Raw genomic sequence first — 27,500 nt, forward strand, 5'->3', positions numbered from 1 at the left:
TGCTTTCTTTCTCTGTCGAGTGCCACAACCATCCTTAATGACTTGTTTTTGCGTCGCCAGTTTCCGTGACACGCGTGCTCATCTGCCTCCTCCCCTGAGGAAAGTCATCGTTCTCATTGTTTCCTTTTTAAACACATTGGCGCTGCGCGCTGACGTCTCGGTCGGAATGCCAAATCCCTTTCGCCGACGTGGCAAAGGAAAAGGTCCTTACCGTTCGCGCACCCGGAAGGCGTAATGTTCCGAGAACTTGATTACAGAATTAATGGGGCGTTTTTCGCGGCATCGTGGGTCCCGTGGTGTTCCGGCGGTACCCATGGTGTTGTATGCTGCCGAGACAACACTGGCTGCTGCAAGATGGTTCATTTCGTTTTTGGCTGATGGAACACCTTCAACCGCGTGACTGATTAGAGGGCGTTTGTTGTTTGCAGACCATTTTCCTCTGGCTACATTTTTCGTTGCTCGTTCCGCCCGCTTTCCGCCCTGGAGCAGCATTGCGCCACATCCGGCACGAACGAGACGCGAGCGCTATGCTATGCTATGTTTGAATGATTCATTTCATATTAATGGGCTTCATGTTTTTGAGCAGCAGCAGCATCGTGATCCCCAGTAGAAGCCATTTACAAGACGGTGGCTTAATTAGCTGTAATTACATGTTTTCCAGTGGCCTATCGCCGGAAAACCGCCAGCTGACGGAGCAGGCAGCGATACTCCCAGGAAGTATCGAGAAAAACTTTCCTCGAGACACACGGCAGGAGGGTGTATGCAAGGACTCGTCGATAGCTTAGCCTGCGCTCTCGATACTCTCAGATGAGATGTTTTGTGGTTTATATGCTACACCAAGCGTTGCTGCTGACGCTGCCTCGTAACATAATATTTAATGTTACATGCCGAATGGTGGGCCCTCTACGGTATTTGCCACCGGAGTAGGTCCGGAGTCTGCTTCGTGATACGCTCCGCAACTGGCGTTAACCAAAGACGTTAGCTGTCGGGCGTGAATCAAATCCAACGAGCTCACGCCGCAAACGCGAACCACGATTGTTGCTCATGATGGCACCCAATGAGCCGCAGCTGTTCCAATAAACATTGATTGATCTAATCAAACAATGGCGGCGGCACACACAGGCACAACGTACAACGTGTTCACTCCTTTCACGCTTGCCGGATTCAAGCGGTCCCGGGTAGTGTGTACCCGGTGGATGTTGTCTTCGAATCGAACGAGCTACAAGTTTGTGCTGCTAATGTTGCTGCGCACCCAATGTGTACACCCCACGACACACGGCGACGGCCAACATCTGTTTAGTTTTGCCACATCACCATCCGATGAGTCCTACCATTTCGGGTGCCCCGTTGTTGTTACCAAAAGTCCTTTGGCAAATCCTGCTTGACGATGGCGTTGGCAGCAAATGGGTGTATTTGTGGTGCGATATCCAAGCGGGATCTGCTGCTGCTTCCATTGCTCAAAGCGTAGCTTTCGCGTTGGCGTTTGCTGATGTTGAAGGTTACGCGACCATCTACCGCAGTATGGTATGGGGTATGTAGGGGTTTTTTTATGCTGAAGGAGAGAGGGAGATTGGAAACGACCCTGGGATTTTCTTTTTCTATTTGTTGTTGTCTCCGTCTGGTCCCTCACAACGAGGGTTATGCAATCCAGGGGGCGGCACGCGTGGGTACGACGAAGGATCTTTAGCATACGCTCAAGTGATTGATTGATTAGAGTTTGCTGTTGCTGCTGCTGCTGCTGTCCCTGCACAGTACAACACAGCACAGCATGTCCTAACGTATCTTGCGACAACGACAACAACGTCGCCCGTCCTGATGGTGTTCCCGCTGAGCGACGTAGCGATGACGCACGATGGCGCACGAAGAAGGGGGGCCCGAGGTTTATGGCACTTTTCATGTTTCTACTTTGGTTAAACCCCTTTTCAGCGTAGCACTTGACGTAGGACTTACGTTTCTGCAAACCGAATCAACCCCTTCCACGATGGATCCCACCTCAACAGCTCAGATCACATCAGCTTGTATATCCTTTCGGGTCACGGCCATGGTCCGGAATCTGGCAGATTGATGTTCGCCTTGCTATGACCATAGTTCACCGAGGGGATAACCCAATAAAGCATTTAATTTGATCGTGCTACGAGTTTTTGACGAAATGTTGATGGATTTTTCAAAGTATGGTCGGTGCAATAGGGGCAGGATGCATGTGCAGTACCATCCCCATAATGTCGTATGGAGCATATTTTACATTACACAGTTTATTGAGAAGTGCACTTCGGGTACTGGCTAGTCCGACCGTTGGACATTCACTGCCGGCCGGGAATGCACCATACGCTTCTACTTTCCTGTGTCTTAGAATTATTTGGAACACTAGATTCGTGTTTTGTATTAATAAAGTTCAATCCCGCAGTTTTTCTTCCGAATAGGACAAATCGGAAACATTCTGAAACGTCAGTCTATGCCATTTTCATTATGGATCGATTCACGTTAAAAAATCACTGAAATTGTTGGGCTGTACGTTGAAAATAATCGTTAAACTGTGAAAATAGATAGTTTGGATTTGAACTGTGCGATTTGACGGCGCCGGTCTTTTTTCCATGGAACTTTGTGGAGAGTAAGGTATATGCCAGTAAACCGAAGATAAATCTTGTTTATTTTCCATATTGGATGAGAAATGGCGGAGTTATTCAACATTTAAATAGGTTCTGTCTTGATGAAGCAGCCTGTAAATATTTGCAAAATTGATTGTTTGACATTTAGCGGCCTACACTTTCAGCATAATTCTCATAATGTGACGTTTTTCATTTCATTAAATTCGTTGTGTGACGCTTAAATGCTTCCAGGAATGTAAACTTTAGTTTCGCCCAACAAAGGAAACATTTCGCTAGACTACGACAGGGAGCGGCAGTACTACAACCTCTCTACAATCACGAGCAATCTAAGTACACCCACCACCCTTCAGGGTTTCGCGACCACGCGTGCGTCATATGGCCTCATAATTAAACGAGACCAGAATATTCGAGTGCGGCAATACTGCTTATCCCAGCGTCTACGAATGTACGTGTCCGGAATGCTGAAACATCCGGCTACCTTATCCTTGATTTCGGAATGGGGGACCCAAGGCATTGTATTTTCCTGTTTTATTTTTTCATTTTTCCTTATTTATTCCCTCATTGCCAAGCGGCCGCCTTCTGTAAGAGGACCAATTAATTAAGATCTGGTACGGCGGGGGGCTGGCCAGCATTCAAATCGTTCTCTTGTGGCCTTCGCCTTGCCGCTTCATTCGGTTATCGGTCAATGTGTGAGGGTAGGAAATCAATAGAAAGCCAACACGCGACGACCTTCGATAGCCCGCGTGACGTCGCCGCCGGTGTGTCTGTGATTAATGAAATGTCGTCACAAAAGGGAAATGGAATCATAAATCATAAGTAGTGGCGGCGCGCGGTCCCAGTGGGCACTGCTCGTTCGCCCGATCGGTTGGTCTAGAAAGGGAGAATGAAAGTAACAGTTTATGGTTGACAGAACAAACAGACAAACCAACCGTTGTTGCTCCGTCACCCTCCGTGCATCCGAGCAGGAAAGATAGATTAATCGAGCGGTTGGAGTGCCCGTGGCAACGCCCTAAACGTAATTGACTGACCTTCAATATGCTGTAGACTGCTGTTACAGCTTCCCGAGAGCTGCTGGTGCGGAGGTAGTTGATCGGATGCAATGTCACTGCCTCAGTCACAAAACCATCCTTCGCACAGGTTTTTAACAAAATTTAGAATATTCACCCGGCAAACGAACCGGAACGGATGACGGACGGAGAGTGGAAGGCACATGAAATGAAGCGTGTAGAAATGATGATTCTCGATTCGCGCCAACATCGTGAAGGGCAAATGTCGTCACCGTCGTCTACTACTAGACGGCACTGTGTGAGTTATGATGCTGGTGTAGCATACCGCTTGCTGTACATTCCTTCCTGCCTTATGCCATTCCCATTTCCGAAAAGCGCACGATTGCTGCCGTCACGGAATGGAAGGTGTATGTGGCAGAATGTTGCAAAGAGATGATCCAACCGTCTGGCGGCTGATGGTTGAATGAATTTGCATGTGACACGCGGGGGGGTTTTGCTGATGCTTGGTGGTGGTGATGTGCTATCACGTAGCCCGAATCGTGTGCCTTTTAATTAAAACCATTCACCGCAACGCTTGTGGCTAATTCGAGATAATTCCTGACGTGGCTATCAAATTAAAAATCACGTCAGCGAGGAATTCCGTTCTCGGTGTAGCCGAGAGCATTGCTGGTTGCTGGTGACTGCTTGTCTTCTTGATATGCTTTAGTAGAGAGAAGCTATGTCATCCAACCACGAGGGTATCCCATGAATCTTTCTGGCTTCTCTTCTCTCTTGATTACAGTATAAGAGTTGATTTTCTGTGCTTTTTATGCTGAATAACATTGGTTCCCGTTTGTGTCAAGAGTTGCTCCTTTCACTGCATTTTATAATCATTATAACGACAATAACTGGCAATAGTGTTAACGAGCATCTCGTTACTGCTTTATTTTTGGACAATTGCACATTTTATACAAGTTCATTTCATTCATTCAATGGTTTATTATGTGATAAACAAACTGAATATTTCATTCGTTTCTTAATTTAATTCATTCCTCGAATTGAACTCTGTTGCTCACCATTAGCCACGGGCCGCTTTCCGATCCTTTCCAAATTTCCACCAAATCTCGCCTGCATGTCATATGTCCATCAGCATCAATATACTTCGACATTCCGCCCTCCCAGTTGCCGTGCGTGTTTCCGTGAAGTTTTGTGAAAGTTCATTTAGCTTTCGACTGCCATCCGCGGATCTGACTGGATCCCGGTTGTAAAACATGCTACACATGGTGCGCATATCCGCTACTACGAGCGACAACCTCCACCTAAACAGGCATTCGGTTTCGTTCGGAACAGTGCGCGACGATGACGACGACGGTGACGGCAACGGTTGAAACAAATGTCGATTGAATCCGCCAATCTGGCGGAAAATCCAGTCAGATCCTGCGCCGGAACAATGTCAACGTGTGATATAAATAAATTGATTCACAGCAATTAGACTAATTGCAATTAGTTTAATTACTTTTTGCAATTACGTTACAACGTAGTTCTCGTTGCCGGTTGGCAGCAGCAACAGCAGCAACAGTGCGGCAGTGCTGAGTGGTTAGTGCGCTTGACAGCACTAGATGTATCCATTTGTGGCAGACAAATGAGTCTAGGATAATGGTCCAGCCCTGGGTGCAAGGATTTGCTTAAATTGTGATGACACTTTAAACGTCTCTCTCCGAGTCCTTACAGTGCTCGCCTGAAGAGGAGATTTTCAAATTACTGCTGTGACGAGTAACAAATGATGTTTCTTGTTGAAAAGTGATGTTAATCTTGGGTCGAGTAGGTAAATAAGATATAATTTTAAATTCGATTGTAATAGCATTTTAATGATTTATCAATGTCATTAAATTCCTGTGAACAACAGTCATTGGACACACATCGTTATAGCATCAAAATGATCAAAACTTTTACTCAACATTATTCCATTAGTGTTTTCTGTTTCGCTCACTTAGCTGCAAAAGTCAAACGACGCACAATGTGTAAAACATGAGCACAAGACGACGATGTTATTTGCCACTTAGCGCTGCCACGCTCCTTACTCGAGTGCTCCCTTACCGAGTGTACCACCCTCTAGTCCGCGGTTGTGGACCGCCATTGACAAACTTTTCGCCTTACATCATCTTACGAGCGTCGTTCGTTGGTTCGGGGTTTTGTCTTAAGACCGAAACAGGCGGCCAGCCGGCTGCTGTTTCTCAGCCAGCAATCGAGTGTTTTCCGTCTGGTAAAACCATTTTCCACTAGAGCCTCCTCAGTGAGCAGTCCGTTCGTCGACCGTTGAGTCGAAAGAGTAGTTCATGCGAATCGTGTAATAACTTTCCGCATCTCTCGTTCTCTGTATCTCGTGACTAGCTGGCTGGCGACCGTGTGCAGGCCAAAGACCGGAACCGGGACTTGGGACTGGGACTGGGACCGGGAGGCCACATTTCCGTTTCACCACCACTTTATTAGTGATGCCAGCAAACGGTACACCAAACCACGCTTTTAAATATTACGAACCGCGAGACGAGACGCGATCATCGGTTGGTGGCGTGTCGAGCCAGAGTGCTCCGAACTTACGAGGACTGCGCGCTGTAATGAAGGTTTTGTCAGGGGCCTGTGGTATCAGTCAGCCCACAGCCGGTCTGTCATTGTTACCGCCCCTCCAAACCACCTTTTTCCGACCAACGAAAACTTCCGTCCGAGCGGGAAAAACCGCAAAAAGCCTACTACGACAGCATTGCGGGAGAGCCGGCCGACTGTGTAACCTCGAGCTTCTTCACAAACTGTTACGAATGACTGGTTAATTAAAATACAATCGTTTGACAGCAGTTTGTGAAGTTAATTTTCCGCTTTTCAATTAAATATCATCTCACACTGCGCGCCCGTTCCCAAACAACCTGGTACGTCGCGGACGCCGCCGTCGCTGCCGCGGGCCACGACTGTCAAAGACACAATCGGGTCCGAACCGTGTGCAGTAGAGGGTGGCGGGAACAGACGCGCTTGCACCCAAGTGATGGCGCTCGGAGCGTCGGAAATGAGCAACTGCATTGCGTGATTTATGATGATGTTTACCGACTTCAAACATTGACGAATCAGCTTTCTCAGCACAGTGTCTCTTTCCTGGTCGCGCGTGGTCTCGGTGGTAGGACGGAGTGTGCAATTCAGTCTGATCGACATTTTCCATCATGTTGCCACTTGGGTGAGTGGGTGAGTGGGTGCCCCACGATTTGTGGGAAATTGCCAGCTCGATTGTCTGATGTGCTTTCCATTGGTAAGTGCAATCACGTTTTACAAAATCGAGAAATCAACAAACCCCACACCAAAACCAAACCTGAAGTGAACTATCTTTTGCCTGCGTCTAGTTGAATGGGTCGTTGATGATTTCGCCTCTTGCATTACGGTTCTCGAATTTGATTTTTCCATTGAAAGCACGCTCGTCATCAAAGAAATGTCTGCGTAATGGCAATGGTAGAGAAGCTCCGGCGAAAAGGAAACCTCTGTTGATACCAGTTGACATCGATAGCAATGCAAATAACCAAGAAAAGAGAATCTCTATCATTACTGGTTGAATTGATGACGACACTGTGTTTGAATGATTGTTTGAGTCTGATTGAATCTTATCTTATCGAAGTGTACATCCTGTACTACCTACTATAAGCCAATTTAAAATTAAACAAAAAATGCTTTCGAAAACTCCTTTCTTCTTCTCTTCAAGTATCTTGAGGCGCGCCCAACAGCTTTCAAATCAAGCACTCGTTTCGCTAAAAGACAAGAACCTGGAACGAAGTTGTGCAACTAACCATCTAAATGACTTTCCACGTCCTTCACCGGTATGGCACGTGTCGTTCCATTCCGCTGGTTCCACCTTAGAACCGACGGTCGGTACCACAATGTCCAGACTTCATCAGGGTACCGAAACAAATGAACGACGGTGGCGCGCCGACCCTTAAATTAGTTCAACTGAAGGAACATCAATAGGATTGCCAATAATGCGATAGCAGGGCTGGGGCTTTGATTTTGTCCGAGATGCTGAAGATGATTGTCCGGGACTTGAAGTTAGACACGGGCTGGGAGATGCAAGAAGCATTGTTTGATGGGATGGGGAAAAGATGAAACGTACTATCCGGTCGGTCATTTCTGATCGAAACCCCCCACCACCGCGCTCTTTGAAAAGTTCTTTGTGGATAGAAAATGTCGTTTGAAAATCGAATTTCGTCGACTTTTGGTCAAATTGGCTTCTCTCTGTAAGATAGTTGTTGTCGCAAAGTTTCCCTCAACTAAGGAATTATCGGTTCTAGCTACCAGAATTGCCATCGATTATTAGATCAAGATGCGATGGAACCGATAAAGTGGAAATACATTCTGTTTGTCCCTTTGTACAACCTCTCTGTTCAGCTTTGCGTTACCGGGATCACTTTTCATCCGGCGGATCCATCGTCAGTTTCTGAACCTTTTTCAAATAACTTCGTTGCCTCCGGATGGTAACTAACCAGAGCTGTGTTACGAAGCGTTCGTTCGCTATCTGCACATCCCCATGCCGTCGCGCCAAGTGCCAATATCGTTGTCCGTGCTGTTTGGTTCATGTAAACAGACTATTCATCTGAATAAATTCATATATGCGGACCTTCCCGGTTCCCCAGTCCCTCCCCTCACACTATCTGGCGGTCCTTACCGGGCAGGCTTACCGGTGTTTGATATCCCTGGCGCGCTCGACCGCCTCCCGCTCTCGCTATTACTCACCGGGGACATATTTACTTTCTCGCAGCAACGGTTATTTCGGTCAGTATGGCCGTCATCACCATCACCGGTGCTCATAACCTCGTTCGCTGGTGGCTTTTCGGTTTGCGTAGTCGGCGATGATGCTGGCGGCAGGCTCTCTCGATGGCCGTTCGTATGTCCTCGTGCCAGCCATACTGCTATCGTGTAATGCTGCCGACCATGATGATATCCTGAGGTTTTGTGTGTCAAGGACTCAGCGAAGTGTTGAAAATGAACTGCATACAAAACCGGCACAAGATGGCTTACCCCAAACCACGGTCCTAGCCAGGATATCGAGTTCTACGCCCGGTAGAAAGCACCTGCAACGTGTGCGACTGAGTCAAAGTAGTGCCGCAAGTACAATAGCGCTCACTCGCTCTCTTCACTGGTACTCTTCTCTTTTTCATCCGCTCTATCTCTCTCTCTCTCTCTCTTTCTCTAACCCTTACAATCACATGCACAGACACAGGAACTCTGTGTGTGTCTCTCTGTGTGGTGGTGTGTCCTGTGGCTGGCTTTCGATCTACCAGGCGCAAATCCATTTAAATTTAAATTTCCATCAACCTAATACCTCGGGACTAACAGCATCTGCTGGGGCCGAGGCACGTTCTCTCCGAGAGGGCCCCCGGGCCAGGGCCAAGACCCCGCTAGATGACTCGGCACACTCGGCCTACACCCGAGCTGGCCCTTTTCGCTGGCAACAGGAATCGAGGTGGAGGGTTTGTTAGCGCCAGTAATTGACCCAGTTTTGGCTTCCGCTTGGTCACGCCCAAGGATTAACCCGGCTGGCTGGTTGGTTAGCTGGCTGGCTGGCTGGCGGGCACTGTGTCGGGCCGACTGATACCCGGGTTGCGATGTGGAAACCATGATAGGCCAATTTGGTGTCGGTTCTTCGGTTCCCGTATTAAACTGTCATCTCGGATACGGTACGGTAACCCCTTGGCCACCGGTCTGGGACCGTGACCGGTTTCCATGGGATCGTGTACCACGATCACTGATTGCCCTCGTGAAGCAGATTATTAATTCATGCAGGACTCTTTGCGCGCCAAGGAGTTACGGACGGTCTCGAGAAGCAATCTCGCGTTCTGGGTCGCTTACCTTGGTCAAAACCTTGATCTCATACTGTGCCCTTTATGCCCTGTGCCCTTGGACTCTGGATTGGTGGGTCCCTTTTCAAACCTTCTCCCATGGTGATGGTGTGCATGCAATACGCACTTTTACGCGCTCGGAGCGTTGCTGCTTTCTTTCGCCTTTTCTGCTCGAAATGTCATTTTGAAACTTGAAGTGCTTCGTACGTAAGGACGTTCGTGCCACTCGGCGCAATTATAAAGAGGTGTTCCATTCGGCTGACTACCGAGCAGTGTAAAAAGGATTCTTTCCACTCCATGGCAAGTGGTAAACAAAAACTAAAAAAAGCCCTCCAAAACCTTATGGTTTGGCTTCTCCCCTATAAACAGTGCGCCATACTGATCCCGTCGCTCCAGGCAGATGTGTCCTGGCTGGCGCCATTAGTTCAGCACCACCTCACTCATACACCCGGCAAAGTATCATTAATCAGCATAACTTTCCTGTACAGCGAAAGCTACAGAAAAGCCAAAGGGCGAAAGAGAAGAGACAGCGAGACAGCGAGACATGCACTGTAAAAGTCGGCAAAATGCCTTACGTGAGGATGTATGCCAGGATAGGGTAGTGAGTACTAGAGAATGCTCACATCTCGCTTTTGTGGCTTATGGTGAGTTTTTTTTTTGTTGTTGTTTAAATGAAAAACCCGCACGCTGCGCTAAATGGCTAATCATGCACTTTTCGCAATGACACTCAGCTTTGGAGCTCGAATGACAATTACACAAAAAGAAATGTGGGGGGAGGGGTGGCGTCAGTGAGAAGCTGGTTGTCTGCAATGGCGTTGTCAGTAATAGAGCAAGCGCTACTGCAGTTATGTTGCCAACAACCAGCACCACTTGTGCAGAGGAATAAGATGAAGTGTTTTGCCAGTGAAAAGTGTGATGAACTCGTGAAATTGCTTGCTGAGGCCTGATTCACACTGCTTCATTGTTTTCCATGATGTTGCCTACCTTCTGATTGAAGAACTTTAATATTTATCATAATTATTCCACCAACGACGAGTTAACGATACTTCAATCCCTCAAGCGTACTAAATGAATTTTAAGAATAAAATGACGTACCGTGTGATAACATCTCTTGGACGATACTTACCTGACTTTTCTCTTCTTCTTTTTTTTTTTGTTTACCTCTCCCTCCACCACCACGAACAGCGATATCGCGCGAGGAAAGCGACGACGGTACACAGCAGAACAACCACCATCATCTTCCTCACCATCATCACCACCATCACGGACATGGTCACAATCGTGGCGGTAAAGTGCCCTTCAACGGTTACACATCCGAGGAGTACCTCGACCGACTGGAACCAAACGGCAACATCCCGGCCGACAAGTCGTACAGCAAACGTAAGTACAACCAACAGAGACCGTTTCTCGCAAACCAAGTCACGCAACACATGAAAGACGGGGGAAGGGGAGGAAGTTTGCTCTGCAGCTGTCCCCTCCAACAGGTCACCGGTGACAGCTCGACAGCACCTCCGAAGAGGTGTTCTAGTGGAAGGTTTTCGGGGAGAAAAGAAAAAGAAAAAACAAAACTTCGAATCCTTGGCAATTGGTGATCCAGGATTCAGCTAGCTCGCTCACGTGCTAGCTGGCTGGCTTGGTGGGTGCTTCCCGGTTTACCAGGTTGGATTATGAAAGATAATTTGACGACTGCGAATGGGGGCAGGGGCTCCTTTCTTTGTCCTATTGCCACAGTGTAGGGTGGCTGCCCCAAGCGGCCAACCATTCACGAGGGAGGCCGTAGGCACCCTCGGAATGGCCTGTCACACTAATCTGTTTTCTTCCTGGCGCGTAACACTCCCTCCCTCTCTCCCAGGCCGATTGTTTACAAAGCCATTTGCAGCCGTTCCATCCTCCGCCCTATGGCCCCCCTCGGTGGGCATTGCGCAGAACTTTTGGCAATTTTCGGCCTCGGCCTCGCGTCCAATCGAAGAGGAGGATGTGTAAGACAGTTGCTGCACGATGTTGCTTGCTGTTGCCTTTGGGCGGACATTTTGACCAGAGATGTTGTTCGACGCAGCACGATAGTGAGTGCTAATGGGTTTTACAACTTTTCCTGCGTTTGCTGACAGCGAGAGGGAGAGAGGGTTTGCGCTTGTTGTGGCAGAACAAGCAACAGTCACAGGATTCGCTACAAGATTTGTATCAATATTTGTAGCTACATATTTTTTACATGAACGAAGCTAAGTATGGCGGTGAGCGACTAAACTATATGAACATTTGGCCACGTTGTGTTCTACGTGGAGCACCGACGTTCTACATTAAGTTCTATCTCCATTTACATTTGGATACACTGTTCAGTTGGAATCGATATTCGCCGTAGACGAACTTCGTTATTCGTTCAGTTACCTAAATCGAATCAAATGTAGTTGTTCTTATCCAGAACTCTCGTTCTTGGCGTTTTGCTTTTATGGATTTCTTCTTCGGTCCACGATGTCCAAGCCACAGGGCCACGCTTTCGGTTGGAGGATATTTTTACCCGAGCAAATAAATTTATGATTATGGTCCATGGAGGAGGTCCACATAACTTTATCGCACCAACGATCGGCTGGCTCCACTATGCGCACACACACACATACACAATGTCACAACGTAAACAACGCCATTCGCTAACGATCGGTGGAGCGACAAGCAATCGACTGGTGCTGGTCGGTGCTGGTGGGTAAGAAGGTGCTCTCTCCGTAGCCATGTGGCGCTCGTGTGCCGCTCGTGGCATGGTGGCAGCACCAACCACCAACCAAAACCCACCACTGACGTAACCGGAGTCTAATGAAAGCGAATGGGTGACAATATTTCATCCTGATCGGCGACAGTGTTCGCAAGGGAGGGCCTCCTGGACCAAAACCCAAGCCAAGCCAAGCAAGCAAGCTCTAAGCAGGCGTCTAGCAGTCCCGTCGTCTGCGGGATTTATGTATCGATTGCCGCTGCTTACTGGCTTCCTGTGACCGGTATGCGAAAAACCGAGAAGCTTTGGCAAGCGCCCGGCATAATTTAATTGTTTAGGTTTCACTAAAGAGTAGGGAAAAAGGCAAACATTATGCCGCGTATGTAAGCAAAGCAGCCTAAAGAAAGTTATGCTTCAATTATAATGGCGCGCCACCACGCGCACCGAGCGTAAGGCTAATCCTTTCTCTCGCCCCCGCTATATAGCGAATAAAAACCGCGAAAATTGAATGGCAGATTCTGCATTTTTTCTTTCCCATTTTCCGTTTCTCATTTTCGCGCGCAATTCTGTTCCTTTCCAAAAAAAAAAAAAAGGACACTCCTACCCGGCGAGGCTAAATGGAGGATTAATTAAAAGCAGTTTATCGCGGATTTTGTTCGCTATTTTCGCGGGTTCGGTTTTCGTGCAATTTAAGACGATTGAGAAGCACCCATCCAGGAGTGGAGTTCAAACGGTTTCCGGGACCTATTTTTTGTAGCAGTTTTTTTTACCTTTTTAGCTCCTTTTTGTGTTGGGAGCCTATCAAACCACTTTGATGAAGCAGTTACCAACTGTCGTTAATGGTTAATGGCGTACCACCAGCACCGTAAAGCGTTTAGCGGGAAGAATGCCATGAACACTTTTAAGCAATTTCGTTGGAGAAAGTCGCTTTTTATTTGCTTATTTCTTCCGGGTTCCCTTCCCCCCCCCTTCCCAAGTTCCGCGAACTTGGTTTTTGTTTCTGTGCTATTTTAAATCATCGCGCTGCTCTGCGTTGATCGCGCTTACACCTCGAAAATGTCCTCGCCCGTTGTGGTTCGTTGACGTTGGCTGACGTGTTTCGGTCTCATTCGATCATGCTCGATTTGTGAGCGCAGCATCAAAAGAAAACGAAATCGAATAAGAAACTCACGGCGGCTAGTAGCTACCGCGGCTGGATCTAGTATCCCGGTCCGCGTGCGCCGAGTTCGGGACCTTTCGTCCGATTTACGGCGCATCGTTTAGGGTGGAATTTTATTTATGGTTGTTTTGTAAAAGTTTTCTCGTCCCAGCAGGTGTGTGTGTGTGTGTGAGTGAGTATGGCCGAAGGTGAGAGGACCCGTAGCCTGGGTTTTTTGGGGTTGTCGCGCGTAAACCACTTCACTCAACAAGTTGCCTGCCAACAAACATTTTTATGGTTCCCCGTTACTGCGAAAGCGAAAGCAGATCCGTGTTTGGTCCGGATCCCACATAGGCCGCGAGGCCTCGGCAATCTTTTATCGTTTCGCGCCGAAAGTTCACCTGAAGAGTGGCCGTGGCGAGGAGTGGTATGTGATCCCTTCTTCCTAGTGCCACAGTAAAGGTGGAAAAGATTTCCCGCAACAACCTTGAATATTCGAGTCCTGATTCCCGGTCCGCACCGGGACACCACACCACGAACGGTCGCAACCGAAAACCGTTAGTCAATGTCTGTTAGTACCATTAATTTAAATTAATCACTTGGTGGTTTGACGCTGTTTCGCCTGATGGTAATTCCCTCGCTCGTTCGTTCGTTCGTTCGTTCGTTCGTCCGGTGTCACGTACCGTAAGCACCTGATTATCGTGGAAGAAAGGAAGTTTCGAGGGCTAGCAGTGGATATCATCAGGAGATGGAGGCGCCTGGTATCTCATGATTGCGAAAACTTGGCGAATGTTTCATCTTTTTTGCGCTGGCGGTTACTGACAAATCTGAGATAAGAATTAAATGGTTTATCATCAAAGGGGGTTTCAAAATGGTGCCAAACAGTGGAGGTAATTTTCGTCAAATATACGGTTCATTTATTGTTCCGCTATCCTAATGCCCGCGTGTTCCGTGTGAAAACTAATAGCAAGTGAAGATGTTTCCGCGCTGTACGTTCAGATTATCATCGCGCTACAAATCGGCTACGCTTCATGAAACTTTATGTGACGATAATCACCACTACCGCCTGGCCGTCTGGCGCTGTCGCAAACTTTGCCCATGATGCTACATTTTAATTTCTACTCGTTAGCAAATGGCACCACCGGTTTGGGATGGCCGCTCCCCATTCCTTCAATCCCCGGTACCGAATCGACCATTAAAACTAACATTCACTTACGCAAAAGCGTGAGATGATGTTACAGTGCTCTGTACTCCTGCTGCTAATGCTGCTGCACGAAATCACTTTCGGAATTGAATTTTCTGCAAATTTGTGTGCCTTCGCGTTGCCTGCCGTTTGGGTTCAGACATTCAGAAGTTGCTGCTGCAAAAAGTCAACCCGGAACCGTCGATGGGGATAAAGTTTTCTACACCGGGACACGTGCCCGCCTCGCCCCGCCTGGCCATGTTCGTGGAAAGCCACGCTACTTTCGCATGTACCGTACCCGTCGCATCCTAATCGCATCAAAGGGCATCGGTTACATGGCATGGCCTCTCGTTTTCGTTCGGGAAAAGTCGTTGTTGCCAAAAAAAAAAAACAAGGCCGAATCCCTCTACATCCGGTGGCATTCTGGCTTCTTTGAAGCGAGTGGCAAAAACAAAAATAAAACTCGTTAAATAGACATTTTTCCTCATTTGATACGCGGGAAAGCGCACAAACGAAATGAGCAGGAATCAAAAAGTAAGAGAGAAAGAGAAAGAGAGCACCGCGCGCACCTTCGAGAGGCAACCGGCTGGCGGAAAAATGACACCGAAAACCGACATAAAACCGGTCTAGACTGGTTTTATGTTGTGCCAGAGATGGGTCTCGTCGCTGTGCTCGTTGAGTTCACTTGCCCAATCTTGCGCAGCTTGCCACCACCGCCCCCTGCCTATCCGGAACTTCTCGGGCGTGACAGTTGCTAATGCAATTTCCCACTGCCGGGGTGTAATGAGCACGGCACACGGTTATTTGTGAGCCTCTCGCGTGCTTTCTGTTTGTCCATTCATTCGTGTGTCGCGTCTTGATCAAAGTGGTTGGCCTCTCGAAAGTCACAAGGTCTTCCGTAACCGGGATTACAGGGGACCTCAGGAAGTACGAGTGGGACTTACTCGCTCTGTGCCCCGATGACGATGACGAAGTTATTCCATTTTTCATAATGCAAACCTGAAGTGAAATTGGAATGCCTGGATGATGTTTCCTGCTGGACAGTTTCATCAGGCTCCGCTGGTGGAACCACTTGGTGGTTGAGCATTGGTCACAATCGTCTCGGTTCTTTTTCAAGTACACTTGATTCTGAGTTTGGAAAAGAAAATCAAAAAAAAACACCAAAAGGTTCATGATAGCATTAACCTTGGACGTGGAATGTCAAATTATGAAGATTCGCGATCGCGTTCATGGACGTTATACCTTTTCGCTAGGCACTAGTGTCAGGGGAATTGCCTCTTCGCGCTGGAGTTGATCATTGTAGTAGAAATGCCGCTCGAAATGTAGCTCTCTACATCATAACTCAACCGTTAAGGTGACGGTGGTGTGCTGCAAAGATAAAAGGGGACAGAGTCTGGGTCTGGGCGGCGAATTATAACTTTTGCCTTGTCAAGAAGTGGAAAAACTTGTGCTGTGAGTTTGCCAAATGCCAAACAAGAAGCCAACAAGGGTTTTGCCGCCTGGCTCCTTGGCTTGCCCTCGGCTTGTTGTTATGCTAATGGATTCAGTGTCGTTCGAACGCTAAGCTTTTGCAGTAGTTATGCTTTACTTGCTCAAATCCTCCAACAACCCGTTGGCAAGAACGAGCGATAAAAGCCAGATTATATCAGAAAGACGCCGCGCTGTTGCTGGTGTCATAAACTTTATCATTATTGTTTTGTGCTGGCCTAGTGTGTTGCCTTTCGAGGCAGTCAGAAAGCAACCGGGAATTGAAATGATAAAGTGCCATACTTCCACTTACCTATCAAGATTGCGACACTTCCCGTTCGAGAAAGTTCTCCATCACACAATCAATCGACAGTGAATACGCTCTAGAATCGACGTGCTACTTGTTTTAAGGAAATTCTTGCGGAAATCCTCCCACCCCAAGGGAAGGAACGCCAGGACACCGATTCTGTTTCAAATTTAATTTTGTTCGATCCGGCCCGATTCGATTAATGCTCCATTTTGCCCAAATCTCACCGGCCGAATTATTTAATGGGAAAATAATGAATCCCGACGTGGTTACCGAGATCCGCCTATCCATCCTGGAGAGCGATGGTCCCCCGGTCCATCTTGTTATCCGCAAATCAAAATTGCCTCGGGCACCATCTATTATTCATCGCGTCAATGTTTATTAATACGCACTTTTTGACACGTGATTTGCGAACCGGATAGCCGCTCACCCACCCACCCCGCAACCCCCTCTTCCACTATGCTACTTTTTGTACTACCAGGCATTCGTCTCTCCCCCTTTTTGATTGCGAGTCGCTGACCAGGCAATTTGTCCTTCAAACACATGAAACGCAAAGGAATCTCGTGGTGTAGGTGATCGATTCATGATAGAGGGGAGCGAAAGAAAGAAATCGAGTGGTTGCGGAAGGGGGGGCGGGTAGAAAATCGAATTTTGGCAGCTCTCGGTGTACCATTGCCCCAAACTCGTGCTCGTGTGGCTCATGAATCGATTCGAAATTCGTTTCCCCCCGGGGGACACTCGATGCGAATATGGTGGCCGGATTAAGGTAAGGGAGGGGGGGCCGACGAAGAGCTCGGCCTGTACCGCGATGTGGGGGAATTTCCACACACGCTCGTGCCCTCGGTAGGCTGACGCTTTGAATGATAGGTTCGGTTTCTTCAAATTCAATTCCCGTTCCCATCGCAAAAGACAATCGCTCGCTATCTCGTTGGCCGCCGGTTTTCATTCACTTGTATACCTGTGTCCTGTGTATTGCTGAAATTCGAGGAAGAGGCGATGGATGTGTGTGTGTGTGTGCGCGGAGGAATCCTTTCGCTCCCCATGAAATCGTGAATTTTGCCTCCCAATGGAATTTCCCCAATGGTTTCGGTTGTGCCAGACTGAAGATCATCCAAAAACAAACCAACACCCCACGCGGTCTAACTTTCACGGGGAAGTGAACCCCAATTCCAGGCCAGCGCTACTGCGGGGTTGGGTTACTCCCAGCGGAATCGATCACTCAATTGAATTGATTTTGGGTTTTCGATTGCTAGCTGGCTGGCTGCTGCACCACCCGGCACACGGAATGTGCCAGTGTCGTGGTTCTCGCTCGCTGGAGGAGCGGTTGTGAGTGGATTGTGGCGCTGTATTAGTTGAACATAATCTAATCAGTAAAATGTGTTCCACTTTCATCCTTTCCCTGTTCATGTCCCTGGCTCCTGTTTTCTAATCAAACTGAACCTCGGAAACACACACTCTGAGGCTGAGAGCACACGGAAGAGAAAGAATAGGTGTGTGTGTCGTCGTATAGCCGGGAATGGAAGATTGTATTCCCCCGATAGTTGGGATAAGAAAAGTGTCAAGCAACACCTCAGTAGCGGATCAAGGAAGGCTGTATAGCAAGAGAATGAGGGTTGTCTTGCAAAAATGTCACCATCTCACTAAGCCGTTTCTCAATTATCGATTGGTTTTGAAGCGCATTTAAGAAAGTGACATCTTACCTGTACATTCATAAGGAGTTTTGATGGTTTTTGACACACCATTTTGTGGAAGCAGGATTGAAATAATGTAATGCCCCACATGCTTCGAACCATGCTTAATTATTCATGTTATTCGCAATGTTTCAAAAACATCAAAGGTTCTGTCAATATTTTGATCAGATAATCATACGGATGATAATCAGCGGTTTATTATTCCCTGCCCGTTGCAGATGCATCTATTGTTACAGAAGCGATGCAGCATACCCATAGCTCCGCCCTTACCCTCGAACCCTATCCTACTTCCTCGCGCTCGCTCGTTAACCAAACGATGAGACGGATCGGAGTAGCCGATATTAGAGCGTAATAATGTCGGGCTTTGGCGTCTGGCGTCTGCACTGGCTGAACAACGCTCCTTCACTTCAAACTTCCACCCCGATCGTTCGCCGGTGGGATTTCAGCGTTATGATGATGTCTCCATCAATCGGGCGGTCGAGACGTGACCATGGTTCACCGAGCGATAATAACACCATCGTTAGGATGGTACAAACCCGGGAGGAGAGGGGAGGGGCCTCCGTTCTTCCCCCTCTCCACACTCGTTCCAAAAACCAAGAACCAAACCCACGGAACGGAAGCACGAAAGTCTCTTGAGACACAGTGGCTCTCGAAGGCTCTGCAGGAGGAGGATGGTCGACCGCCGGTGGTGTGTGTGTATGTGTGTATGTGTGTATGGGACCAATAATGGGACGATGATGTAGACACGCGCTTATGAATTACAATAATATAAATTTTCATTCCTTTCAAATTACTCGTTCGGCCGTACCCGTCTCGGCTAGATCGAAAGGAACGATATCCATTGGCCGCGAATGGTTGCGCCCTGATAAAGCCAAGGGAGTTTCCCGATGTCCCAGGATCGGGATCAGGATATCGCCATCATTCGTGACTGTGTCCCGCTCCTCCGAAGCCAGCAGTCGAATCGATTTTCGTGTACCGTCCTCGTACCCTTAACGATGTGCCCCTCTACTCTCGTGTTAGACGGACGCGCCGGAGTCCGCCGTCGTGACCTCCACTGTGGTGTGGGCAGGTTGTTAAGTTTTATGGCGACGGCCCACGCCCGGAACTGGGTGCGACATATTTTGGCGAAATGTCGTTGCCATTGGCTCGCCAATGGCGTTCATTTGCAGTGAAGTAGTAGCTATTCGTGTTCGATAAAGAAGTATTTATTACACCAAACAGCGGTACTACTACTGCTACCACTACTACTACATTGGTTACTACTACTCTAGCTACTCCGCTGATGGCGGTATCGTGGAGATTTCTTCTACCAAGATATGCATGCAAATGAGAACACTACTTTGAGCGGAAGGAGTACATCGAGGAATAGGTTTTAATACGTGAGACGATAAAGTAATCCTCGCTGGCGGCGTGTGTGTGTGTGTGTGGTTGGCGTGTGGACCAGTCCGCGAGGGTATGGAGCTTGTATCGTCAAGCTGTAAACATTTCTTCGCTTTAACGATGATCAAGATTGGTTCGGTTTAGTGTGGGTCGCATGTTTTCATTATGTAATGCTAAAGGTAGCGGAAGGTCACGCGTACCACTAGAATCGTTTAAGTGTACCGATAACAGGCCCAGGTGTGACATTTTAAGCTGGCAAATTAATTGCTGGATTAATACAACTAAGCCTTGCTAGTTAAACCACCCAAAAGCCGCTCATTTCGTTCGATGATTCGGGAGCATCAATTATTCTTGATGTCAGCTCTACCTTCTGTTTACATCAGCATCGCAACATTCATAAAATGTTTGGAAAGGCAATTTCTTCGAGTTCGTCAACTCTTTTGTCCTCAGCTGCCACTTGGGTGCTTCACCGTTGGTAACTCCGAAGTGCTCAAATGCTTTTTCCCTTTCTATTGTTCGGTTGTTCGCTACACCACATAAAACACCGAACTAAAGCTACTCGCAACAACTGGCTACTGGTTTTTTTTGGGAGGGGGGATTGCTAAAGTGTCGTATATCAAGCTACTTTACGAGCCCATATCTTGAATCACAGAGGCCACATCGTTGCCATGGAATATTAAAACCGGCGCCAACATCCCGCGGACCGGATTGTTTTTTCTTCTTCTTTCCCCGAGCATTATCCTGTATCCGGATGCTCCTGAATGCCGGTACGGATGACGGTCGATGCAGTTGCACTAGCAGCTCGTGCAGCGTGCAACGAAAAGCATTTCGGTTGGGCTTAAAATGGTGCCATGAAAACTAGTGGTAAATTTTTGGGTTTTCCATGTTTTCAACAATTCGGTGAAAACTTTTTTAAACATATAAAACCAGGAATGTAACCCGTTGAGTTCTATCTCAATTTGTTATATAAAATTCCAATGTATGAAATCCCTCGCAATTCTGTTAGTGGCTTCTAGGAACGTATCACATGCTCGCACATTCGTGCCCTGCCCTTCACTTTAGCGACATCGCCCATATCTTGTTCGGTGCAGTAAAACAATTCTTTTATTATCAGCGCACACACAGAGTGTGGAACACATGGCGACGAAAGCAAACGCCAGGGTTCGGCGTAGCGCTACTCACTAAATCGCGTCGTCGTCCCTTGTCCCGACTGTTCGCTCCCATTCACATGGAGAACAGCGAAACACCACGAGGCTGACGCCGGTCCTTAAGGGCGAATGCACCAGGCCCCCGGTGTGCTGTCGACAACCGCCCCGGCCAATGCATTTGCATAAGCGTAAGCGCAACCTCGCCCCCGGGCAAGCGCATTCAGCTGAGCGCGTAATGAAAAAGGATAACAGCCGCCGGTTGGTCCTACTGGTTGGTTCGCACTGGCAGGCGAGACATTTCCGTCACTTCCGCGTTTCCTGTAGGGGTAGGGGCGAGCATGTAGTAGTACTCTATACTACTTCTCCCGCCTTTCTATCCACTATCTGTGTCACGACGGCTGTGCGCCATAAAGTGTCGCAACTTTCTGCGTTCGCGTCGGTCTTGGAGTGTGCAGAAAAAATGTCGAAAGCCAACGCAGAACCCGGGTAGTAGCATTGTCCATGGCAGGGCAGGCATTCGTTCCGGTTTCGCGACGTACTCGAACCATTGTTACGCAACCCGTTGGTGTGTGCTTTTGTTCGAGTGGCGAAGAGTGGTGGCTTGTAACAGTATGACTCACAATGAGGAGGGGAATGGTACGGGTGGGTGGAACATTCTGTGCCCTCGTTAAGGCACCCGCGAATCTGGGAGCACCATTAGTGACCCAATTTTTCATCGACCTCCACACACACATACACACACACACCCGAGATTCATCCCGTGCCGTTTGCTGCTACATTTTCTCACGCTCACACACACACACGCTTTTGCAAGAGGGCTTGTTGGTAATGAATTTTCCATGCAAATTAGCTAGCATCGGGAAGAGAAGGGAATGGTAGTGGTGGTGTGTGCGTTGTACTAAAATTAAATAAATCATGATACAACGCTCGCCAAGTCCCATTTTTCGTGGATGAATCCTTCGTAGTGTGCCGGCTACGTCATCTATTCTAACACATACACACACACAGAATGGCGTGGAAGTCGTCGTGTGCAGTGCTTTTACACACTCTGTTCTAGCTTGGGTGCTCATTGTTCGCATTCTACTTTGCTGCCTTCATTTGAAAAGCTGTGAAAATGTCTTAGCATTTTAGCGGAAAGTGAAAAGCGAAAAGCGAACCACGATGCTGCTCCACAGGGGGTGGGGTCATGTCAGCGCTCAGTCAGTAACACCGCGGCAAGCAGCTGGCAAAGGGAGGAAAAACAATTTGTATGAATAAATCATACTCATTTCCGTATGATGAACCCCGAAAACTGGTTAGTAGTAAAGCTCGACCCTCGCCCGCTCCCTGAATTCAGCATCCCGAAATGGTAGCGAATCATGGCGCTCTGCAGGCGCCATAACAAGTCATCGCGGCATTATTAAGTTTTAAAAAGAAACATTTTATGTGCATCAGCGCGAGCACAACGCGATTCCCACGGGGTAGGAACGTATGTGGTGCTGCTTTATGTGTGGAAAGGGATTTAATCTCGTTTCGGGCTTTTTGTAGCAACATTTTTAGCTAAAAATGAATCCTGCATCATCATCAGCAGCAGCAGCAGCCGGCACTGCTGCTGTGGTGCTGGCTCCTGAAAGGGTTTCCTTTCGCTGGCTCTTGATGGTTGATGGAGAAAATTCAACCATCGTCAGTGCTGCTCCTTGCCGAGGGGTCGGTTGGTTTATGTTCCCTTTTTGGGAAAGTTTTCTCTGAAAATATTCCCAAACCGCCGCTGCCCTATGCTACCGCTACTGCTGTTGCTGTTCTGATGTGGTGGGCTGCGGTGCTTTATCGTAGCGACAGTCTTGTGATGGCGCAACACCGTTGTTGCTGGTTCCTGCTGTTGTAGCGTTACCAAATCGTGTTGGCTCGGTTGTTTTTATTAAACGAAACGAAGCGAGCCTCCACCTTTCACTGGTTTAGGCACCTACCTCCCCCCAACATCATCCCTCATTATCAAGCACAATCTTGTTTTGAGTGAGATAGGCCATTTCGCGGTGGACGGGTAGTGGTTGTTCTTTGGGAAATTTTCAAAATCAACAACCCTTTCGTATGGGGTGGCGAGAAGAAGAGTGAGAAACAGACGGTGAGGGGAGCTCCAAAGTTCTCTGCTTGACCCATAGAGAAGACCAACCAGCAGCAACCTTTTTCCGGGACTAGAAAGATTCCAACTCCAAGTCATCGTAAGCATAACAAAGGTAAAACCGGCCGCACAATCGATTTATTATTCACGACCTCAAAATGAGACTTTGCCGTGACCTTTGGTTGTTTAGGACGCTTTTTGCACGAAAGTCATGCTTTGCTTTTCCTCTAGCGCACAAAATGATGGATGTTTCAATTCGTTTCAAATTGTCTATTAGTTGCGGCACGTCTTAGAATGATTGAGATCTAACCTGCCAAGCTGACAGCTAAATTTAATAGAAAAGATAGTCCTGAGCTACAAACGGAGAGTCACATTCAAGCAGCAGAGCATTGCTTACAGGTTCTGCTGGTGTTACCTCAGCAACCAAATAGCCCCAAAACCGTAGGCTTCTCCAGAGCATGTTTCAAAGCATCGTCTACTTTCGCCACTCTGTCGCAACGGTCGGTGGTGTAAATGGAGGCGCATACCGTTACCAAACGATTCTTACGGCTACGCATGATGGCCATCATCCCACGAACCCCCCGACCAGCGAACCGGAATAACGTTGGCAAATTATCGTCTTTCGCTAGGTTCAGCAGTTCCCGGTACCGGTTGGTGTACTCCAGACTATACCAGAACTACTAGAGAGGCGGACAACACACCGAAAATTGTTGACATTTTATCCAAAATGGCAACAAACGGAGCGACGGGCAGAATCAACAGTGTCCGTTTGCTGCGTCCCCGTTATGCGGGTTTTCTACAACGTGACGCGCAGAAGATTGTTCCCTCACACCCACACCAAATTCCATGCCAGACCAGACCATTCGCTAGCGTAGCGTCAAAGTGTTTTCCCTAGCTCATCTTTCGCTCATCCTCCTGGTGGTGGTGGAAGACTAGTCAAAAGAGTGAAATGAGTGTCAGTGAAAAGGAAACGTTGTGTTCGGTGAGCCGCATGTGGCGCAACGATGTAGGTGGCTGATGTGGCCATTGAAAATGACGTGTGAAGATGATAGCCAACGACACCGGCTGTTGGCCGGCGCAACACACAGAACACATTGGCACATCGAGCGTCGGGAAAGAACCACATAACTGTCCCAAAACGCAATGACGCTGGCGCACACACACACATCCACACAAATGCTGCTGTGTCCGGTTTGTCCGATCGTCGCCAGAGACTTGTTGGAGTGTGGTTTCCAGCCAAAACGGTCCCCCCGGTACGTGGGAAGGTTCCATCCTTCCGCTTGGCCATTATTTTTTACAGCCTTTACCACCACCACAAACCGCTTTCGGCTAGGTTCTTTCTGTGAAAGAACGGCCGAGACCGAACTATGAGCAATGTGAAAAACAACCCCCGAAGGGGGTTCGGGGAGGGGGTGAGTGTGAACCCATCGTCCGTGACGGAATGATTTGGTTCCCGTTGCCGTTGCCGACCCAATCCAATCCCTCCCTATCATTAAGGGTCATCGAATGACCGACCGGCGGATGTGAACGTAAAATTGCAAAAAAAAAACCCCCGCAGGACCAGGAAAGGTTGAACGAAATTCTTTCGAACCTTGTTTTTTTCCACTGACGCTTTTCTTTTGGTTTTTTTAAACACCAACAGTGTTAGACTCGGACCATGGAGGTTGTGGTCGACTTCTGGTCGGTCCTTCATTTGGCAGCAGGTGCAATCTGAGATGGATTTGATTGGTTTCCCATCCGATATTTGTCGATAAATCGATAAACAACACGGAATGGAGTGAAAGGCAATCTACTACGACGAAGCGATGCAATTTAACTGTTGTTGTGAACTTGCATTGGGAAAAGATAAATATTTGCTTGGATTCAGAAATCACTTGAGTGAAAGGCTGTCCAGACAGAATCGGAAATACAAAACGCAAAACCTTTCGTCAAAGTCGCGCAAAATTTGCGTGCCACAATGCAACCGATGGGAAGGAAGCTTCGTTTCAAACATCAAAACAGTACCATTGTGATGCTTAAGTACAGCTCAGCCTCTCAGTTTGAGGTGAAATTGCATGAGAGATCATTTACGTTCAAAGAATTTTTTTAATCGAAAAATTCCCTATTCGAATTGATTTTTCAAAATTTGACCACCGAGAGGAATCAAAAATCTTGATAAACCCCGTAATGCATATGCAGATTTGCGAAAAACGATAAACGAGCTAAACCAAGCTCGACGTTCAGCAATTTATTAGCTGCTATTCAACTGTTTTATTGATACAATTTGAAGGATCATTTTCTCCCTCAAAGTGGCTTGACCTGAGCTATCAATTTCCGCCAGGTCACGTCCATAAAACATTGTTTGTGATGACGAGATATTGGTCAGCCAATGTGAAGGAAGAGAGTAAATAGCTAATTTCTTTGCCCCCCGAGAAAAATGTGTTTCCGTAAACGGTCACCACCTAATGTGACTCTCACTCCCATTACCACTGTCTCTCTCTCTCTCTCTCCCTCTTCCGACATCGAAGCGACAGTCAGAATTGGACATTTGACCCAGTTTGACAGATGGACGTAACGCACGCCAACAAACCATTCTGGCAGAGGATGTGCCCAGAAGAACGAGGGTGGTTTTCTCCAGATCATTTCCGTTTCGTTAATTTGTTCCCAACAACTCGTAAAAGTGTGTGTTTATTTTTATACTCCACTTCTCACCTGACGCTCGTGCTCTAACCGATGAGCTGGGTTGTATCTGCGGTAGTAAGCACCGAGCTGCAAGACGGGCCCCGGCGGGCTCCATTTTATTTGCCATTCCTCTCCCGCTATTAGGGAGTTCCTAATGGATGGATCATAATTTAATGTCACAAGCATATTCGAGCCTCCACGACCGTCGAGCTCTTATCGCTCGATCATCATTTCCTTGGTGACAGCGAGTGCTATTTGCATTTTCATTTAACGTCACCTCGCGCCCCTACACCTACTGTCAGAATGGTCGTGTAACAACACCATCCACCCATACAAGTACAGTGGTGGTGGTTGTAATATCGATAAAATTATCTCGACTCTATATTTGCCAACGCGGGGCGACAAATGATTGCTGTCCAACTTTCTTAAAAGCAAAAATTGGTTCCCCGCACTCCCGCTTCTCCATTGACCACAACCGCGCTGGTACGTGTACGTTCTGTCCTCTCCTTTACTGCATTGCTCTCCTCTTCTCTGCGCCACTCTGAAATGAATTCATTGCAAAAGTGGAAAACCGTATGGCGTGGCTCTCGGTCCATTAGCAGCAGCAGCACCAGCAGCACATGCTCTCGAGCATCGTTCTCTTGCCTCGCTGGCCAAACGCGATCTTCCCCATTTCCCCCCAACCGGCGGAGGGTGTCTCACGTGGGAAAGTGGCCACACAATGCCGCTGTCACGATGAGAGGCGGCCAACGGGGAGAAGCATTAAAAATTAATCAATAATCCACGGTAATGGAAATTTATTGAGGATGCACGACCACACACCACCCTCCCCGCCGTCTGGCGTGTCACTGGGGAACATTTGAAACTAAATGGCCAGTGAAATTGATTTCTGAGAAACTTTTTTTTTCCCCCAAAAACCAAAAATCCGCTTCGCTCTTGATCGCGCGCATCAGTTTGGTCGGTGGTTGGTTGGTTAGTTGGTTTGCGGTTCGTGCGCCCGCTTAACCGTGATTTATGCGGCTACACGGTTTGGTGTGACGGTCCGCCGGTCGCCCGGTCGGTCGGTCGGTCGGTGGTATATGCTGGTGACAACACAACGGCCATGGACGGCGTTCTCTCGCTCTAGCGTCGATGAGAAGCCCTCCCAAAAGTTAAATGGAAATTCGATTTTCGATTTTCTGTTTTTGCACGATTTCCGTAACAAAGCCAACACAGCGCAGCAATTACTAGAGCTTGGCTCAACTTCCAGGTCCACTCGGAAAAGGCTTCCGTAATTTCAGGGATCATTAGAGATTCAATTTAGCGCCATCAACGATTAAAAATCGATAAACTTCTCGTGACGTGGTGCTTCCACGGTATCGCTATGTTTTGATCAAAGTTCGTTAACAACGGTGAGCGCTCCCGGCGAGCTACACTCGTCAAAGTGCTCATCCACCAAAGGCTCCCCCCGTTGGCACTGTGCGCGCGTCTATCGATTGATACTCGATCCGGTGCCGGGCGCAGATGGCGGCGCGCGACGCAATCGTTCAAAATCAATTCGGTTCAGGAGCCGCTTTTCCTCGTGAACCGAAGCATGGCGTTTCCTCAAGCGGCGGTGGCTTAGAAACCAACGGGAAATCTGCGCGGCTGGAGATGTCACCTTTTGAAAGCTTACCGTTTCTTCCACTTCCGAGCACACCTTTCTCCAACGTCATCATATCTCGCGCGCACCGGCATAATCGATAAGCGTGCGGACCGCGGAAACCGATTGCCATGCCAAGAGCCTATCACAGAACCTCGCATTTTCTTGCGGTTCATGAGGATGGTGCTCGGGGCCGGGAATTAAATTTGGATCCCGTTACAATCCCGTCGGTCCCGCCGGTGAAATGCCATCAGATCGGATGGTACAATCACAAAAGGAACGTCGCAGATGCGACCGACGGGCTCTCTAGGTATTCAGTTTTTTTCCGCGGTTTCAGTTGAAAGAAATTGTTGCTACTATCCTCCAACAGACTTGTCCTGTTGGACTCCGTACCCGCTGATATCTGACTCTACTGTTACATCGATACCAAGGTGCAACTGCTGTGAGTACAAACAAATTTTGCTAAGTGAGTTTCCCGCAAGATTGTTGCGTAAATATTGGTACAGTTGGTGTGCGCGCGCGCTTCCGCCACCGCCGTCGCCAACGAACCGAATCACTCTGACACTCTTCTTAGAACAAGAACTACATCGGATGAGTAGTAGTAGTACCATCACGCCCAACGCCACCGGCAGCAGTATAAGCGTGC

The 27,500-nt window shown here is 48.1% G+C and overlaps 1 protein-coding gene across 6 annotated transcripts in view; it reads left to right on the forward strand.

Annotated features, from left to right (window-relative positions):
• The window catches only part of LOC125957319 (cyclin-dependent kinase 14), a 106,715-nt gene that overhangs the window by 56,880 nt on the left and 22,335 nt on the right, over positions 1 to 27,500 (forward strand). For all 6 annotated transcript variants that reach the window (XM_049689947.1, XM_049689946.1, XM_049689948.1 and 3 more), the window contains one exon: positions 10,645 to 10,839. In XM_049689947.1, the coding sequence (XP_049545904.1) occupies positions 10,645 to 10,839 (195 nt within the window). The remainder of the gene's footprint in view (positions 1 to 10,644; positions 10,840 to 27,500) is intronic.

This window comes from Anopheles darlingi, chromosome 3 (genome assembly GCF_943734745.1).
Source record: "Anopheles darlingi chromosome 3, idAnoDarlMG_H_01, whole genome shotgun sequence".
In the NCBI taxonomy this organism is placed as follows: domain Eukaryota; kingdom Metazoa; phylum Arthropoda; class Insecta; order Diptera; family Culicidae; genus Anopheles; species Anopheles darlingi.